The sequence below is a fragment of the Acomys russatus genome, chromosome 13 (genome assembly GCF_903995435.1).
Source record: "Acomys russatus chromosome 13, mAcoRus1.1, whole genome shotgun sequence".
Classification (NCBI taxonomy): domain Eukaryota; kingdom Metazoa; phylum Chordata; class Mammalia; order Rodentia; family Muridae; genus Acomys; species Acomys russatus.
This window is the reverse complement of record NC_067149.1, coordinates 22100780-22120964: the sequence shown is the minus strand read 5'-3', so window position 1 is coordinate 22120964 and position 20185 is coordinate 22100780. Positions and strand designations below refer to the sequence as shown.

At 43.5% G+C, this 20185-nt stretch overlaps 1 protein-coding gene across 9 annotated transcripts in view; it reads left to right on the top strand.

Moving 5' to 3' along the window:
- The window catches only part of Magi1 (membrane associated guanylate kinase, WW and PDZ domain containing 1), a 623549-nt gene that overhangs the window by 541014 nt on the left and 62350 nt on the right, over positions 1 to 20185 (top strand). For all 9 annotated transcript variants that reach the window (XM_051154941.1, XM_051154943.1, XM_051154942.1 and 6 more), the window contains 5 exons: positions 833 to 890; positions 3816 to 3940; positions 5783 to 5875; positions 12964 to 13146; positions 14450 to 15070. In XM_051154941.1, coding sequence (XP_051010898.1) covers positions 833 to 890; positions 3816 to 3940; positions 5783 to 5875; positions 12964 to 13146; positions 14450 to 15070 — 1080 coding nt within the window. The remainder of the gene's footprint in view (positions 1 to 832; positions 891 to 3815; positions 3941 to 5782; positions 5876 to 12963; positions 13147 to 14449; positions 15071 to 20185) is intronic.

Genomic DNA, 20185 nt, shown 5'->3' with positions numbered 1-20185 from the left:
AACCTTAGAAGGCAGAGTTCGCTATTTGCCTGGTGCCATTCCACCCCCACAGTTAAAGGATGCACATAGGCAGGGGTGTTGGTACACGCTGACATTCCCAGCGCTCCAGCAGTGGAGACCAGAGACCTGCAATGTGAGAGCAGCCTGGCCTACCTCGTGAGACCTGGTGTGTATTCCACTCACTAGGGGTGGAATATCTTGCACCCAGCAGTGAATTGTAGGTGTTGTCTTTCATAAGTAAAGTTCTGCAAAGGCAAACTGACCCACATGTAAGGATGGAGTGACATAGTGCGCATTTCAGACACCCAGACCCCGCCTGGCATTTTTATTCATTCAGTGATTTTTAAATTATGAACAAGGAGAAAAATAAGAATAAGATACAGGTCTAATTCTCTTTCAAGGAAAGCAAATAAGACCAGTGAGTTGAAAATGAAAAGAAAGTTATGCTGTTTTGCTTATGTGGCAAGGTAATCTGGAAACAGAATGATAAAACTAAACACTTAAGGCAAGAACTAGGCACTCATGGCAGGTTTTAAGTATTTCTATTAAAATCTAATTTAATACTTGGCTGATAATGAAGGCAGCTGGGAATGCGTTTTGCTGTTTTTATTTTCTTAAGTAAAATACCAGTAGATAAAAGGTTGCTTTTCGTGTAGAAACCTGCATTGAACAAAGTAAGAATAACACGCGCTTCTTTGTATTAGAGCATACAGTTTTAATTGGTTCCAGGTATTTATTTGTACACATCGCTCTCCTTTGACTAACTCAGTTGTTGAGCTCCTGCCTCTTCAGGGATCGGCTCCTTTCGTCCTAATGTTCTTCTGTTTTGCAGAGCTGCCTGCTGGCTGGGAGAAGATTGAAGACCCTGTCTACGGTGTCTACTATGTAGAGTAAGTGCCGGGGTTGGTCCACATACCACGTCTGCACCCCTGTGCAGTTCTCTACATTATTGCTAAACACATCCGGGCATCGTCAAGGTTGAAAGTAATATTAATGATTGTATAATAGAAACACAAAGAACTTACTGAGTAAGTAAATAATCCCCAAACCTGAAGAAATTTAGAAAAGAAGTCGGAACATGCGGCTTTTGTTAGCTTCCGAATCACCGAGACCCAGGGTACATGGTACATTCTCACTGAGTGTCATTTGAAGACCAAGATAGGAGAGCCGATTCAAAAAAAAAAAAAAGCTTGTGCTTTTTCAGAGGGGCCTTTCTGGCCTACTTACTTTCATGCGTAGGTCTGAACTTCGCACTAATTATTCATTCTGCCATTCTAAAAGGGTTAGACAGATCTTAATAATTTATGAAATGTTGCCAAGAGTAAGAAGGAAATGGAAAACTGGGATAAGATGCAGGACCTGTTATCTGTCCCTCTTGGTTTCTCCCCAGGAGGCTCCACCCTTGGTATGATCTCTTCACCGTGGACTTTATTCTAGCACTGCACATGTGCTTTTGTCATTTACTAAAACCATTGACTAGCAGAATACTAAAAGAAAAATGTAAAAAATAACCAGGAAGTAGAATACTGAAAACATCACCAGTATCAACATAACATAGCATTATATCTTTTCCTCTAAGGAATATGAGAGATAACTAATGCACTTCCTTTGAACAAGGCAAATGCCATATAAATTTTGTATCATCATTATCCTTCCTGCTACACTGAAGATAAAAGGCCTTTCTCTCTCTCATGTTGCTGGCATTAAAAAGTCACTTGTATAATGACCCTATAACAGGAGCATATTTTGTAAAAAGGCCAAGCCACAGTAAGATGCCAGTGTCTTATGTAAAACAGTTATATGAGTTCAGTATAGCAAGTGCCCTTGGCCAGTACAAGCCCTGCTTCTCCTCTGCGGAACAGAGAGAAATTTCATTGTCAGATACTCAAGCAAAGTCATTTTTATTGTCCCTCATAAAGTCCATTTCCTTTGTGAGCTCTGAAGATCTTCCATACAGATGAACAGAGAGGCTTCTGCCAGGCGAGGCCAGGCTTGCATTGGTACTCATCTAGTTTGTGCATTTAGTAAGAAAGGATGCAGCTAGGTTCCACTTTGAAGGGGGGAAGAGACCTGGTCCTGATGGGAGATGTTGATTTACTCAGGTCTAGTTCTCTATGTCTTTTAATACCTGATCCACAGGGCACATTAATGGTAGCAAGTTTCTTCAAATGAGATTGTCTAAAGGAATCAAAAGACAAATATCCTTCTAATAAGAATCACAGCTCATCTGTCCACCCTATTTGATAAGCTCTTTTTTTAAAAAGTCTGAACTTCAAAAGTGAGCTTTCCCTTGAGCTTCTAATGAACTATTACTTTGGCTTAAAAAGTATGTGTGTATTTAAAAAAAATACACACACACATACACACATTTGTGTTCACTTAGCATAAATACAAAATAAATGAGAGTATCACACAAAAAACATATCCATGTGGATGGAGTGTTGTGTACTGTGGTGTGCACGTGTATGTGTGTGTGTTTGTGTGGTATGTGTGTGCACACACTTGCCTTATTAGTTACATGTCATCTAAAATGTCTGGGTCTTCATCACTTTAAACGCATCACATCTCCTTAGCTTGGCTATCTCTGATAGGCTGTAATTTTGGTCTTTCCTCTTGGTCAGTGGATTAACATAGTTGACAGATGTTAGTGGAGTCCTTTTAACTTTACTCTTAGGCTGTATAAAGCCTCTCAAGAGGTCTGCCATCGTGTACCACAGATAACGTCACAGCCACAGTTGAACCTTAATTTTTGATAAATCAGAATGTACTTCTTGCTGAATTTAAGTACCTCCCCTCTCAGCCTTGAAATGTGGGTGGAGTCACTGGCCCTACCCAAGAGAGTCCTAGAATTCAAAGGCAGCCATAGCTGAGTGAGCTTGCTAGCTGGTAGCGACAGAGCAAGGGAAGGGCTCAGATGTGTACCCCCCCCCCCTAAAATGCCATCGTGGTGTCCCTACTTACATGGTTTACTTCTGTGATCTCACCACTCTGGGTCAGCTGCTGGCCGGGCCAGGTGGTCAGGACAGAGAATTGCATTGGAAAGTTTAGAACTAAAATAGAATTTACGTTTCAAGTTGCGTGTCATTTGGGACATGAGGAGCCCCCTTCTTTGCTGCTCCATGAAGATTAGGCCATGAAGCACCCCTTTGGCCAGTGCATCCGTGCTTTATGCACTGCCTGCCTGTCAGTCACTTGATGGCCATCTCAGTCGCCAGGTCCGCTGCCACGGCGTCCTATGCTGTGTTCAAGTGGCCTTATTTAACTTCATGACACACTCAGAGCACAAAGGTAGTTGTGTGGGCAACTGGAACATTCTGAAGAGGCAGAAAGAAGTTCCTTTAAGTGGCGAAGGAAAGAAAAGATGTATGTGGGGACTAAAGGCTGTGGTAAATTGTTGTTACTAATCTGTTCCTGTGCTTGTTTATGAGTTAAACTGCCATAGGTGTGTACAGATGCAGAGGGAAAACCATAGTTCATGTAGGACTGGATGTTATCTTGGGCTCCACTATTCCCTGGGGCTCTGGGAACACATTCCCTATAAACAAGAACTTTCGGCTGTGTGAGTAAGAATACAATTTGCCTCAGGACATTTGCCTGGAATTTCTAATAAGACGCATTCCCGACCGACACCTTAGCTCTTACGCATATACTTAGTGCATATATACAGCCAGTAATGGAGGAGGTGTTAATTTCTTCCTTTCTGCATATCCACACCACACCCTCTGCTTTCCTGCATCCCAACGCAAGCACTTGCTCAGACTTTTGCTGCTAGAATGAGCATTTCCTACCTGAAAACTGTTTTCCTTTCTTCCCAGCCACATCAACAGGAAGACACAATATGAAAACCCAGTCCTAGAAGCCAAAAGGAAGAAACAGCTGGAACAGCAGCAGCAGCAGCAGCAGCAGCAGCAGCAGCCCTCTCAGCCGCCACAGCCAGAAGGTCGGCTTCTTTGCTGGAGGCTTTTGCCTGAGCTGGGAATGAGGGGGGGGCGAAGCCTAGGCACTGACACCCCCAAGTGGTCGGAGCTGGTCTTGATGATAGACTCTTTCTACTCCTCTGGCTGCCCCTCCCCCCGACAGCACACCCCAGCACACTGCAGAAGGGGGCGCCCTTGCATAGGCACTCAGACCTCTGCTTTGCTTTAGAAGGGAGCTTGGCAGAGCTATCTGAGGGGCAGGGATTTGGGCCGCTGCAGCGTATGCGTGACAATCCCTGCCTAAATCCAATGCCCCTTTAAAGGTTTTTACTTTAATCAGTCTCTGGACACGAGACTCCTTTTTCATATTAGAAACCCTGCACAGAGGAGCCGAGCTGGGGTAATCTTGAGTGCCTCTGGGAAGTTACAAGTTGATATTCTTTGTACAAATGAAACAACCTAGGCAGAGAGTGGAATATTACGTCTCCCAGTGGTTGCTGCATCCCATCCTCAGGTGTTCATTCTCTGTGTAGAACTTTTCTGGCTCATACAAATTGCAAGTATCAAAAACAAAATAATTTTGTGAGTGAATATATTCCACGTGTTATTTGAGTAACTTGGTTCCCGCCCCTTTTTTACTTCTTGAACCTGCTTAAAGGTTTATTATAGTTAATGACTGAATGATGTGTCATTTCATAAGTGTTTCTACTATTATATAATAGCTATCTATTTATTAATACTTAGGGTTTTCACAGTTTTTTCATTACAAGGTTTAAATGATAGGCTTTATACCCTCTAAGTACAATACAGTTCCCATAATAACTACTCACCTTTATAGTCTGAAAATAGCTACAGATAATATGTAAGAATAGGCATATCTATGTGTCAATAAATCTATTCATGAACACTAATTTGAGCCTCAATTTTCCCATGTTAGAAAATACTCAATTTTAACCTTTTAAAAATGTGAAAGGCCAGTATGGTCTACAGAGTGCGTGCCAAGACAGCCAGGGCTACACAGAGAAACCCTGTCTTGGAAAAACCTAAACAAATACATAGATAAGTAAATAAGTGAAAGATGTTTATGTCTTGTGTTTATACAGAAGCAGACATTAAGGCCATTTAGCTAGCACACCCTGGTTAGCCACTTGCTACCCTTAACTATGCTGTTTAGACAGAAGGCCTACTTACCAGCTGAAAACGTCTGCCTTAATCTCCTTTTTTATTTAAGAATAACTTTTGAAATTTTTTTTTTCTTGAGAGGATAAAACATAGCATTCCCAGAAAATGTGGTTTGAGCCATGGGTGCATACAGCTAGATGTGTTAGCTGAGGGAGGGTGACTCTGGTACATCTTAAAGGCGGCCACTCCCTGCAAGGTGTTGCTGGGCCTAAGGTTAGGATCTGGCAGTGGCTTCCCTTTGGGTTTCAGAGGCCACAGAAGTCTCAGCAAAAAGATGGCATGTATTTTCATCCAGATCACCATGCAAGACAGGCAGCTTCAGCAGACCAGCCTACCCCTCACTGAGCCTGTAGAAGGTTCTTTCTCACACAGCTACCTTCAAGTGCATCTGTACTTTAAAACAAACAAACAACAAAACAACAACCAAAAACAAAACAAAACTTGTTTTAACTTAAGACCTTTAGACTTGAATTCTTACCAGTAATGTCATATTTCTTTACTCAAAGATCAAACATGGGAGAGAAAGGTCTCACTGTCCTTAACCACAAAGGGAGGTGGGTTGGCTGCTGCTTTTGCTCAGCACTGGCTATTGGCTCATTGGCTTGCCTATTACTAAGAAGGTAAGTGGTGCAGCTGTTCAGGGACAAATCTGGAAGCCATTTCTTTTCTTTTCTTTCTTGTAGAATGGACAGAAGATCATGCATCTGTTGTGCCTCCCGTTGCTCCCTCCCATCCCCCGAGCAATCCGGAGCCAGCCAGGGAAGCTCCACTTCAGGGTAATGTGCTGTTTTTGCTTTTGTTTTTGTGTCATAGTTTTAGCTCTAGAGTATCACTGTTTAATTTCTTCATTACATTCATTGATTGATTGTGTGTGTGTGTGTGTGTGTGTGTGTGTGTGTGTGTGTGTGTGTGTGTGTGTCCCTACGCTTATGCCTGTGGAGGTCAGAGTTCAACCTGTTGGCATTAATTCTCTCTTTCACCATGTTGGGCCTAGGGATCAAATTCAGGTTGTCAGACCTTTTACCAAGCTATCTTACCAATCCCAAGCATGCAACTCCCAAGTCTCAATACCGTTGACACTAGATAATTCTTTGTAGAAAGGAATGTCTCAAGCACTTATCTATGGGATGCTTAGAAATATCCCTGGTCACTCAATGTCAGGAGCATATGCCCACATCCCACTGGTACCAATGAAGATCAGAAAGGCACCTAGACATGGTCAGATGCCCCTGAGGAGCAGAACCATCCCAGAGTTGGGAATGAGTGAATCACAGACCACTGCATTTTTAAAACTCAGTGTCAGATATTTTGAGGTTCCAGGCAACATACAGGCTTTGAGTAATATTTTCTTCTAAGTGTAAATAACTAACCTTAAATGTCCTTTCCTGCTGCTGTTTTTGCATTGGTACATCCTAAAGAATTTAGGTTGGCTTTACATGCATTCCTAAGTGTAGCCCTTTAGGAAGGTTCTTTCCTAATTTGGGTTCCTGAGCCTTTCAATAGCCAGGCCTCAGTGATAGAAGAGGGGCAGCGTGTCTCAGGGTTGCTTGCTTTCTTTCTTTTCAAGTAAGAAAACTAGAAATGAACATTCCACTATGGAATTATGAACTGTTGGGCCACTGTCTCTGGTAGTTCATGTCATCATTACATCGTTATTAATATCTTTGAGCATACAAATACGTTTTCTTATTATGATAATGGCTTTCCTGAAAATAAGCTATAGTCTATAAGAACATGTTAAGTAACACCTAGTGTTCTTAGCATTCCTTAGACTATAAAATTCCTTCTTTGGCTTGTGTCCTCTTGCCTCATCTAATAGTAAGAGAATTGTAGCAGCCTCATCTAAGTACTGAGGCAGCCACACTGTGGGCCGCTTTAGAGAGCTCCATGGGCTTTAACTCTGTGGGGTTGTCTTTTCCTCTCACTCGTTGAGCTGACTCTTACTCCCTCTCATTCACTCTTAACCATCCTGTACTTGTCATTTGTAGGACTGAACGGCTGTAATTAGAGTTCATTGGTGGTGTGTTACTTAACAGTAATTTCTTTACCAAGCTTTAATCCACGGAGGCGTGATACTTGGGATTTGGTGTTTGTTTGTTTTGTTAATTCCCAGTCAGGTAGAATTCTTTGATATGTGTGTTCTATTGAAATTACAATATTATTGAGTGAAACAGTATGTGCGTGTGTTTATGTGTGTATATATATATATGTACACATACTCACACATGTTAGCTAGCTCAGGTTCTTAAAAAGAATTATCTTAGCCATGAAATACGCTAAAGATTAAAAGGTACAGGTCCTGGGTGTACCATGTGCTTAATGCACAAATGGTATTTGTCCATATGCTTCATCTCAGAGTCTCTCTGGTTTTTTTGGGGGGGAGGGGCACATTTTCTCACTATACAGCTGTGGCTGGCTTGGAACTAGCTGTATAAATTAAAGGCAAGCACAACTATGCCCAGAGTCCTTGGTGTCCTCCAGGCAAGTGCTCAGCAGCCAAGCCACACTCACTACCCTTTGGCTCTTTTTTCCTCTTTAGTTCTGCTGAGCCTGATAGTGGGCTGGGAAACTCTAGGGATACTGAGCTCCCCATGGAATCAGCTACCCTCATAGCCAACCCACAGCGTGGCCTTCAGGGTGAAGCACAGCGCCCAGACATAGCGTCATTGCTGTGTGACTGATAGGAAAGAAACACGGTGCCAGCCTGTGTCATTCTCTGGCCTGGGATTACAACAAACTTTACCTTAGACAGTAGCCTCGTTGTCTACGGCTAGGCTACCAGCCTGCTGGTTATGCACCTTGGTTTTGTTCAGTATCTACTTTGGTAGCGGATCAGGAAGAAGCTAATTTTGCCAGCTTGGCTTCTGGTTATCTGAACCAAACTCTCCTTTGACTGACTTGACTTCCCAGCACCTGGTTGTTTTGTAGGTGTGTTCCTAGACAGACTCTCCAGCTTCCAGAATAGGTTGGGGAGCAATTTCTGCAGTTTCCTCTGCCTGCTATGTGCTGTCTCCCATCTCTATGATAACTGATTCATTGAACTTTATTACATGCCAGGGCCCCCCTCTAAGCCTTTCACATGCATTATCCAACCTGGTTATTCTTAATAACCATGACATGAAGTTGGTACCATCTCTGTCTGTTCTTAGACCTGCAACTCTCAAAGAAGGAGGTCTAACAACTTGCCACAGAACAGGAGAACACATGGCTCATGACTCGCCCATACCCAAAACGTAATAGGATGTGCATTAATACAAAAGTCCGGTGTTGTCTCTTATTAAAATTCAGATAAGCTATGTGGTGCATTTCACGTCTTTTAATTACCCTATAATAAAACTGAAAGGATGGAAGGTCCCAGTACCTGCTCACTTCTTTCCAGCCTTCTCAGCATTCTGCTGAATCTGCTCACGGTGCCCTTCTGTGCTCATTCACCCCTTCAGCAGAAATTGTTAGAGCACCTCATACGTACCAGACGGTACTTGGCCACTTTTTTTTTTTCCCGAGACAGGGTTTCTCTATGTAGCCTTGGCTATCCTAGACTTGCTTTGTAGCCCAGGCTGGCCTCAAACTCATAGTGATCTGCCTGCCTCTGCCTCAGAGTGCTGGGATTAAAGGCATGTGCCACCACGCCCGGCCTCCAGACGGTACTCAGATTCAAAGCCTTGAGTCTGCATATGAGTCTCCAAGGAGCTTACATGCTAGTGAGTTCAGTGCATGAGCAGTTCTCCTTCAGCATGGGCTCAGGAAGAAGGAAATCAAGCCAGTCAGGGAGCTGTGTACTGTGTTAAAGTAGTCAATTCCAAGGACAAAAATAAAGCAGGAAACGGGGCTGGAAATGTTGTGGAGGCATCACATATTTTAATAATGTAGTCCAAGAAAGTATCGCTGACAAGTCAGTAGCTGTTGATGTCTCTGCATAACTAAAATGTGTTCACTTCAAGTTCTCTAAACTCTCGTCAGCCTCTTCTGTGAGGCCTAGGCCAATTGGCTTCCACAGCCCAAAGTGAATTTCAGAGGCCATTTCCCCCTTCCTCAGTGTCTCACCTGATAATTGGCTTGGGAGCTGTCTCCCAGAAGTCCCCACATTTTGGCAGATGACTTTGCCTGGCAAATCCTGCTAAGTCTTGCCTCTCTTTAACCACAGCTACAAGCCTGCCATTTGTTGAGTTTCCAATAAGCCTTGGACTGCACCAAAGAGGAGGTTCGTGAGCAGACCTCTGACTACAGCCAATTTGAAAGAGCCGTCTTTGTAAGAGCCAGGGACTTTTTAAAATATGCAATTAAAATTTGTGTGTATGCCCAGAGACCTTTTAAAGCCTTTTAGTTATAGCTAACTAAAAATAACTTTCCTATCTGGGTGCCAAGGCTGCTAAGTGCAGAGACACACGATAACTTCCTTTTCTCCCTCTTTAAAAAAAAAAAAATATATATATATATATATATGTATGTATGTATGTGTGTGTGTATATATATATATATATATATATATATATATATATATATATATTAGAGCAATAGCAAGGGCAGGGCATAGGAAATGAAATTAGAAAAGAGGCATATGGCCGCTGCTTGAGTAACCCTGAAAATCCCAACAAGCTTCTTGGATGCAGAGAAGGATTTAGGGAAGCTTTGAGTACAACTTTGATTTAGTTCTGAAATGCTAATTTTTTTCCATTTAATTTTTTTGAGATTCTCAAACTGACATCTCTCTCTCTCTCTCTCTCTCTCTCTCTCTCTCTCTCTCTCTCTGCAGCTATTGATAGTCTGTAGCTTTAGAGGTGGGCCTTGCAGAGTTTCCTCTATCCATGCTCTCGTGCTTTAGCTGGTGTTGTCTGTTTCTATATCTCGTTTAGGCAACCATGGTGTCGCAACTTTCTGTCATACCCAGAAGAGACTATTCAGCACTAGGAATCTTGGTCCTCTGGCTCATAAGATCTTTCTCCTTCTCCTCCGTGATATTCACTGAGCCTCAGGTATAGAGGTTGCGTTTTAGATGCATGCCTTGGGACTAGGATCCCCAAGGTCATTTATTCTCTGCATTTTGACCAGTTGTGGATCTCTGTAATAGTCTCCATCTGTGACCAAAAGTAACATTCTTGATGAGTGGGAAGAGCTATACTTATTTGTGGACATAAGGATAAATGTTTAGGATATAGTAAGAAATTATATTGGCTTAGGGATATAGCAGTTAGTAGGTTGTCCTTCAGGGTCCTGTGACCTAATCAGCCATTATGTAGTTGGCTAGGTTTATAGGAGCAGGCATATATTCCCTTCCATTGAGTGAGTCTTAAGTACAAAAGACAGCTGTTGCTTACGCACAAGATAAAAGTGCCACTGTTGCACCATTGAGGATAATTCAAAACCCCACTCATTCAATTTTACCAATAAAATTCAGGAGCCAGATATATTGGGCTGAAAGCTCAGAGAGGTAGAGAAAGCATCTAGCTGATCTTCCTACTCAGCCATGTCCCAGAAGGAAGAAGCCAAAAGCCCTTTCTTCTCCAAGCTGTCTTAAATATGCTTCAACTCAAGCCCCTCCTCTCTGTTTAATCCCTGTCAGCTGGTTACCTTCTCCACCTCTTGACCTTCGGTTAACTTTATTTAATCCTGTTTACAGAAAGCTTTTGGACTTAAGATGTATGCTAGGGCTGAGCCACTCCAGGTTTTTACAGTTCACAATGTCAGAGTTCATAATGGGATCAAATATCCTGCAGCAGGTCGTTGCTGTGGCTAGGTAGGACTCCTTCAAGTTCTGTGACTAAAGTGTGTCCTGTCTTCAGCAACAGAGACCTACCTTAAGATTCTGGGAAGCAGCCAACATCAGTGCCAATAGCCTATATGGTTTAGGGAGGTCTCCTAAGCTTCTGACCAACAGTGTGGAGGGAGAGTCCCCGTGCCTGGCACTGTTATTTTTATTGTTCTGTGGCTTATGTGAGGACCATTGTCACCCGATGTGGGGTAACTCCCTTTCAGCTATATGTATGTGTATGTGCATGTATGTATATATGTATTCACAATATATAGATGCTATATGTGTTTTAAGTAAACTTATTAAATATATTTGTGGCTTTTCAAACACCCTTAGTATTACTTACCTGTAGAACAGTTCTGGAGCTTTAGCCTAGCTAGCGAAATGTTGACCCCATAAAGCATGAGGCCCTGAGCAGTCCCAGAGCCCACATGAAAATGCTAGACATGGTGATGTAAACTTCTAATGGCCACCCTCGTGAGGCAGAGACAGGAGGATCCCTGAAGCTTTGTGGCCGGCCAGCCTCGCCTGACTGTTGAGCTCCAACCCAATGAAAGGCCCTGCCTCAAAGGACATGAACAGCATTCCTGAGGATTCAACCTGAGGTGGTGTTTGGGCCTCCACACACATGCACCTATACATATACAGGCATTCACACAGATGTATACATGTGCTTAAAAACATGAGGGGTGAGAATTGCTTAGCTAATTAATTTATTTTCAGTAAAATGACTGAATTTGAAGCTGTGTGGTTCCTGCTGGTAACTAGTTTAGTTTGGTGGTTTTACGTTTGCTCTTTTTTTCCTTTCTCTCTCTTTCTTTCTTTCTTTCTTTCTTTCCTTCCTTCCTTCCTTCCTTCCTTCCTTCCTTTCTTTCTTTTTTTCTTTCAAACACTCTAAGCCAAATGTCCTAAGGTTTTTTTGTTGGTTAGTTGGTTGGTTTTGTTTATTTTAATTTTGGTGGGTTTCAACCTTAGCAATGGATACATGTTAGCTATTTCTCAAAATGTTAAAAGCTCCAACTAAATAATACAAGTTCATTGACTTTGGCGTTCCATTTGAAATAATAACCATTAATTTTCAAAATAGTGATGCTACATTTGTGTCACATTATACGATGTGACTCTTATGTACATCCTGGTATTTATTATCTATGAATTTTAGTTCTGAGCCTTTTATTCAGTTAAAAATTAAAGTTTCTGTTCAGTTGGTCCTATACTTAGAAACCTTGTCCATTATATTAACCACACATTATGTTAACCACACAATATATTAAACACTGCAAAACAAAAAAGAAAACCGTGGCACGAAGCAAAGACCATCTGCTTCCTGTAAGGAGGCCATGGCTGCCCAGGAGCCATGAAACCTCAAAGGCTAAGGTTCGAAGAAAATGTCACATGGCTGAGACTGATTTTGCTTTTGTTTGTTTGGTTGGTTGGTTGGGTTTGTTTGTTTGTTTGTTTGTTTGTTTGTTTGTTTGTTTTTGTCCTCTACTCTTTTGGACCTGAAAGATAACATGCCTGAAATAGAGCTGTAGTTGAGAAAATTCCCAACATGCCAAAGCACTAGCTGGGATTCCTGCACTGCAGACCTTGGGAGATGGAGGCAAGAGGATCAGAAGTTCGAAGTTATCTTTGTCTGTATAAGAGGCTGGAGGCTAGCCTAGGATACTACATGAAATTGATGCCACCTCCTAAACAGGGTGGGCAGGAGCACCCTCATTCGTGCAATCAGAAGAACAGTCTTTAAAACGTTTGTGTGTGTGTGTGTGTGTGTGTGTGTGTGTGTGTATGCGCGTGCGCGTGTGCTTATGCACTTGTGCTATCTATGTGTGGGTCCCCGTAGGGAAGAGCAGAGGGCATCAGATTCCCTGGATATGGATACACAGCAATTGTGAGCTGCCTTATGGACACCAAATTCGGCTCCCCTGGAAGAGCAGCAAGTGGTCTTCACTACTGAGTCATCTCTTTGGCCCCCAAGAGGCCCATCTACGCCCAAGAGCCTCAGTTCATGTGCTTGAACAGCTGGTTCTGCCTTGTCTCATAGCGTCCATAACTCACTCACAGGTTTATTCATGATGAATTTCTTTGTCTTTTTCTCCTTCTAATCTAAATTAGGCAAACCTTTTTTTACAAGAAACCCCTCTGAGTTGAAAGGCAAGTTCATCCACACGAAGCTACGGAAAAGCAGCCGTGGCTTTGGCTTCACAGTGGTCGGAGGGGACGAGCCCGATGAGTTCCTGCAGATCAAGAGCCTCGTCCTAGATGGTCCTGCTGCGCTGGATGGCAAGATGGAGACAGGTGAGTCGTCATGGTTATCACATGTTCCACTGTTGAGGCCTCTGCCCACATGTGAACAAGAACAGACAGCATCATGATTCCTTTATATGTGTCCCTTATAAACCTTGCAGTGAGTTAGACTCCTCTCTTACCAAAAACAAAAAAAAAAACAAAAAAAGAACAAAACCCTCTCTCGATCCAGATGAAAACCTTTGAAAGTGCTTTGATTTTGGGGACCTATTAGGTGCTACTGCTTATAGTAATAGTTTATTCAAAATGTAGCTCCATCGAATAAGTGAATTCCAAACTTAGAACCCCAGTGTTCTTTCAATGGTCATTATATTGTCATTTAACAGAGAAGACAATAGATGCTTAAAGAAAGCTTTATTACCAGTTAAAATATGCAGTCTGGTTTTGCTTGGTGCATGCCCCACCTTAATCCTGTTTCTTTCATCTTCATACTGAAGGTACAGAGAACTAAAATTTCACTTTCACCTTCATTAGGATTTTGGATGGGCCTTTAAAAGACAGGTCAACAAGAGGGGAGCATGTAAGTGCATTTAAGATGAGTTTAAAGCCAGGTGTCGTGGCACTCACTTGGAATGCCAGCGCTCAGATACCTGAGGCCAAAAGATGGAGGCCACAATGTGGAGGCCAGCCTGGGCCACATAGTGAGACCTTGACTCTGAAACTGCCTCCCTAAATACCAAGAGTGAATTCAGTGTGACACAGGGCCCTCAAAAGTAAGCAGCCCCCCTCAAAGATGCTGTTCAGCACTTGGTACATTGAACACAGCAGACTATACGAGTGTGAAGAGGACACACGGGCTTAGGCTAGGGTGGTGGAGTAGAGAAGTGGCTAGAAAGTAAGGCATTGGTTGAGCCAGGTCAGTGTGTATCAGCTTCTTCCTGTGTTGGTTTATGGCCTTATGGCATGCTTTCCTCTTGTTGACCCATCTTTTGAGAGTCTAAGTCCCATCCAAAATGAGGGTGGAAATGACATTTTAGTTCTTCTGTGACTTCAGTGTGAAGCAGGGTGGGGTTGGGGTGTTCACCAGAGGATACACTGAAGTGAGACTGCTGCTTCCTGTGTGTGACGAACATCTTTCGTGTCATCTTATCCCCGGCTCCCACGAGGAATAAAGGAGGGGGTCGGAACGCTTGTCTCACCCCTGTTAGTTTTCTCTTTCTAGCATTGTTAGCTCAGAATAGGCCTGTACTGAGTGATGGATCTTGGGGTGGTAGGTTCTGGATATTAGGAGAATGTTATTGTAGCAACATTTTTTGGTGCTGTTGTCTGACCTCCAAACTCTTTCCTTTTACAGGGGATGTCATTGTCAGTGTGAATGACACCTGTGTTCTGGGACACACACATGCCCAAGTTGTGAAAATCTTCCAGTCCATTCCCATCGGTGCCAGTGTGGACCTCGAACTCTGCAGAGGTTACCCATTGCCTTTTGACCCGGATGACCCTAATACAAGCTTAGTGACCTCGGTGGCCATTTTGGACAAAGAACCAATCATTGTAAATGGACAAGAGACCTATGACTCACCAGCGAGCCACAGTAGTAAAACAGGCAAAGTCAGCAGCATGAAGGATGCCAGGCCAAGCAGCCCTGCTGACGTGGCTTCCAACAGTTCTCACGGCTACCCCAACGACACCGTCTCTTTGGCTTCCTCCATAGCCACTCAGCCAGAGCTGATCACGGTCCACATAGTCAAAGGGCCAATGGGCTTTGGCTTTACAATCGCAGATAGTCCTGGCGGGGGTGGCCAGAGAGTGAAACAGATTGTTGACAGTCCACGCTGCAGAGGCCTCAAAGAAGGGGATCTTATCGTGGAGGTGAACAAGAAGAACGTGCAGGCCCTGACGCACAATCAAGTCGTGGACATGCTGATTGAGTGTCCGAAGGGAAGTGAGGTCACCCTGTTGGTGCAGAGGGGAGGTACGTAGGTCGCTTTTTGTTCTTTGCTTCTGAAATCTGAAGCACATTGCTCAGCTCTCTAATCTTAAACTACTTCAGTTTGGGTTGTTTTGGTTTTTGGTTTAATTACAGATTTTCTTTTTGAGACACTAGACATTAAACACAGGGCCTTCAGCATGCTAGGCTAGCACTGTGCTGCCAGGCTACGTTCCCAGCCCTAGGTCACTTTCAAGATGTCGTTTGGTTGATTGGCACACTCTTCGCAATAAAGTTTATAGTGTTATATTGCATGCATAGAATTAGAGTGATTCTGTGAAAGCAGATCACTGTGTCTTTTAAAAAGGAGCTAAGACTTGTCTCTCAAAAATAAGATTCCTCTTCTAAGGCTCCTGTATTTCCCTGACCTTCACAGGCTGAGGAATGTCCTCCTGAGTTCCCTCTCCCAGCCTAGGTTCTTACTGTTCTGGTATTTCCGCTGGAATTTAGCCAAGCTGGCTTTGTCCTTTGCTGCCTCAGGGCCTCTCTGTTTCCCTTTCTTCAGCCTGGGCTGTTCTTTTCCCACTGCAGTACTCCCTGGCCCATTTTCTCAAAGATTTCTTCCTAGGAAGTTGTCTATTTTACTCTCAACCACAAACACCTCCATGACATCTCCCGCTACATATCTTTATTGTGATGGCTTTATCATAGTCAACATAATTAATTATCGTGTGCTATTATTTTATATTCTCACTTTCATTTCTTTCTCTTTCACTGGAATTTAAGTCCATTAAGCCAGCACACACATCTACACATCGTTGTCTAATAACTCAGGCATTTAGAACCCCTAACTCTTTTAGTGTACTCCTATAGAACTCCTATAGAACTCCCCTCATCTTAGTCTTGACACTCAGCTTCCTTCTTTCTCCTTGCCTAAGCCTCCCATTTTCTTCCTCACCAGCACCCCAGCACCTCACATTAAGAAACTCAGTATCGAAATGTCTCACTCCTGGGATATGAACTTGTAACTAGCTGTAGCTGATTGATTGTTGTTCTTGGCTGGCCTGAGATTGCGCCCCTGATCATCCGCCATGATGACAGATTTGATCTCTCAGTTATCAAATGTGATTTCCTTGCAACAAAAGCGCCCACTTGAAGCTTCGTATTGTGTGATCAGAGTAATTAGGGTCATCAGAGGAAACGCAGACGAGGCACAACTGTTGAGTTGGTTACTGATCTTCTAACCTTTGTGCAGTCTAGTGTGGTGGTATATACCATCCATCCCAGGCCTCAGGAGGCAGAGGCAGATGGATCTCTGTGAGTTCAAGGGCAGCCTGGTCTACAAAGTGAGTCCAGGACAGCCATGGCAACACAAAGAAACCTTGTCTTGAAAAACTGAAAGCCAAAAATACCCCCAAACCTTGTTCAGGCTAATTGGGCAGAATACTCCAGTACATCTTGGGGTCTCTTCTTGTACTTGTTGCCCAGAAAGCTGATCCCTGAAAGTGACCTTGGTTCATGTAGAAAAACTGGTGGCTTATGGAGTGCTCTCATACATGTATGCACGTCTTATCTGATCTTTATCTTTTCCCTGGGAGGTAGGAAAGTGCCAGCTCCTAGTAGAACTGAAGTGCTCACCTCATTTCTGCCTCTGTTGTCCCCAGTCTAGTGCTCTGCTAATTCAACCTCTGAACTAAGTTGACTTTGCGTACTTGTCCACATGCTTGCCTGTGTGTTTTACAGCCCAGTCTCCTTTCTGACCAATTCTATCCTTCATTTCTATTGAGTTTATTATTTACTGGACTTTTCTATCGTTACGCTCATTTTTAAGGGGACCAAAAAATAGTTTTGTGACAATCAACTAAGTCAGCCTATATTATAATGAGTTTGCCTAAAATAGCAAAGAGTTGATTTTTTATATATATATACATATACCCTTGATGTTAATAACTAAGTGTATCTTTTCTTAATTCCTGAGACTGTCTTTCGGTCGACACTATTACGTTTTATAGCATTCATATGGAGAGATCCAGAATGTATTGCCTCATTAGTCAACATCTACGTGGTACTCTACAACCTGAGTAATTTAAACTCACTGTAACAGTGACAGTCTGCAAAGTGCGCCCTATGCCCCGTGCTTGATTTATGTGTAGAACAGGAAGTTTGTACATCTGCAGTTGGCAGGCCATCGCCAGCTACTATTAATCTTTCTCAAAAGCATAAAAATATATTTGGTTGTGCCACGCATTACTTGTTTGCATCAGAGCTGACATTTAATCATCCCTCTGTGTGGTGGGGGTATAAGGAGAATGTGTGATGAAGAAACAGGACAGCAGCTGAGGGAGATGAGGAAGTGAGAGGTCAGTTCGCTGGCTGCTCATGAATCTCATTTCCGTCATAGCTTCTGGTAAGCAGATTGATTAACTCATTAATTCCTCATCGTATGTGGTCCTCAGGCAGCCATGTTGGAAGGGTGGGGTTAGTACGCTTTATAAAATGGGTTTGTTTTGCTTTGTGGCAGAATTGGATGTTTGCAGCATCTCTTTTCATTCCTAAGCCCCGGGTTCATTTTGATGTTTGTTGTTGTCAAGACTTGGTTTGTTTTACTTTTAAGTTTTGGTATATGTCTGTTACCTCATTCCCATCAGTAGGGAAATAAAGCAGAGGATGAAGTTTCCGGAGTCAGGCTTGGGCTCCCCACGGTTGTTCACCCCCAGGCTGCGTGGCTGGGATTATCACAGGTTGACCCTAGTCTCTCAGTAGAACGCCATCTTGCTGGTGCTCCCCCTCCGGGGCTTAGGTGTCAGGCACAGCCTTCCTTCTTGTCTCCATTTTCTCAAACATGTCCTTCTCCTTCCCCTGCTGTCTAGACAACAGAGTGCTTTTCTGTTAGGGTTAAAACTGTGTCCACAGCATTTGCAGACAGCCTCTACCTCCCAGCACCAGTGAGAGCCGTAGGCTGTCTTGAGTTGTTTGGGGAAACAAGCTAGATGGGGGTTAATTAATAGTTCTTTAATGTACTAAGGAGCTTTTCCTGTACAGGTTTTTCCATGTTTCAGGGGAGCACTTTACATGCAGTCAGCACAGCACCTATGGCCCTAAGTGTACAAAGCTCTGCTTGCTCAGCTAATGCACCTCTGTGCTTCTCTTTCAGAAATAATTCTGTGTTGTCACAGAACACTTAGTTTCAAGGAGTTTGACAGCACTTAGGGAATGTGACGAATGTGTGCTATGCTTAGGAGAGAAAGCGACTGTGGGAAAGAGAGCTGAACTGGGCCCATCCGGAGTGAGCAGGCCTCTGGGTTAAGCTGTGTCCTTAAAATTATACCTCTTGCCCTGACACTTATTTCTTCATCAAAAAGCAAATATCCGTTTTGAGCTAGCACATCTTTTGGGCTCCCATTTCATTGTTGTGGAGAAAAGACAGTAGAGTTGGAGCCAGAGGATGAGCATTTGAATCCTGCTTCTGCCCTCGCCGCTCTGTGCTGCGAGGCAAGTCTCTTACCTTTCCTTAGCTGGCTCAGCATGCAGCAACAGAGAGTGAGTCCTGCCTCATGTGCATGATGTAGGTAAGTAATAAGTAGCTGTGGATGACCCAACCATCCATGGTGCTTTACTAATGTTGCCAGTTAGCAGGAGTGACAACCACCTGAGACAGACAGACAGACAGACAGACAGACAGAGAAGAAAGGAAGAGAGAAAGAGAATCATAGGTAATCTCTAGCCAGAACTCATAGTCTTACTATTATTCTACGATGTTTTGACATCTGCATTTTGTTTACAAAGCTCTGTTGTTGGTTGTTAGGTCAGTAAGCAGGTTCCCACCCTGTGACCCCTTCTCAATTTAATTTCTTCTCATATACTCTGTATGTGTTGTAGGGAGAGGGAATTTTAAGTTCAGAAAGCCAAAAATTATTTTCACTTTTGAAAATTTTTCTTTTCTAAAAGCTTCTCTGGGTCTGTCGGTGCCGGGGATCAAGCCCGAGGTTGTCTGGGTATGCTCTGTCCTACCAAGCCGCGTCTTTCCCTCTTAAGCTTCTGTAAGCAGCTCATGTCCCCATCTTTCCTAAGAGCCATTTCAACTCCCACCGTCTGCATTTTTCTGCTTCAGAGAAAGAAAGGGATGGCTTGGCTCTGCGGTCCTTGGCCTGGGTGGAGGTCATCACTGGCTTCTAGTGATGACATCTGCAGTCCTTGGCCTGGGTGGAGCTCATCACTGGCTTCTGGTGATGATGACAGTAAGGGAGGGAAGTCTGGTCCATGGTGTGTTTGAACCCTATCATACCCAGAGCTCTTTTGTCAGGCCACTATCAGGCCACTAAGTTGGTTTTTTTAGGATTTGATTCTTTTTTTTAAATATTTTTTTAATTTAAGTAATTTATTCAGATTACATCTCAATTGTTACCTCCTCACTTGTATCTTCCCGTACCCTCCTCCCTCCCTCTTTCACCCTATTCCCCTCTCCTAGGTGAGTGACAGAAGGGGGCCTCCTCCCCTACCATATGATCACAGTCTATGAGGTCTCATCTGGGTAGCCTGCTTACCCTTCCTCTGAGTACCACCAGGCCTCCCTACCAAGGGAAAGTGGTCAAATAGGGGCACCAGAGTTCACGTCAGAGTCAGTCCCTGCTCTCCACACAACTGCGGAGAATGCGCTGTCCATTGGCTAGATCAGAATAGGAGGTCTAGGTTTACTGCATGCATTGACCTTGCTTGGCACAGTAGTTTGAGCAGACCTCCTCTGGGTCCAGATCCGCTAGCCTTGGCTGGAAAGATGGCTCAGCCGTTAAAGGCTAGGCTCACAACCAAAAATATAAAAAGATTTGATTCTTAAGTAATAAAATGTCAGGATTCCCAGAGAGTGAGATAGTGTCTGCTTTCTCTTTCTTTCTTTCTTTTCTTGTTTTTGTTTGTTTGTTTTCTTTTTGTTTTTCTCGAGACAGGGCTTCTCTGTGTAGCCTTGGCTGTCCTGGACTCTCTTTGTAGACCAGCCTAGCCTTGAACTCACAGTGATCCTCCTGCCTCTGCCTCCCAAGTGCTGGGATTAAAGGTGTGCGCCACCACTGCCCAGCTCTTGTCTGCTTTCTTATACCACAGCCAGACTGCTTCATCCACAGGTCACAGGAAGTACCTACCCATGAGCTCTGTGGTCTCATCTAG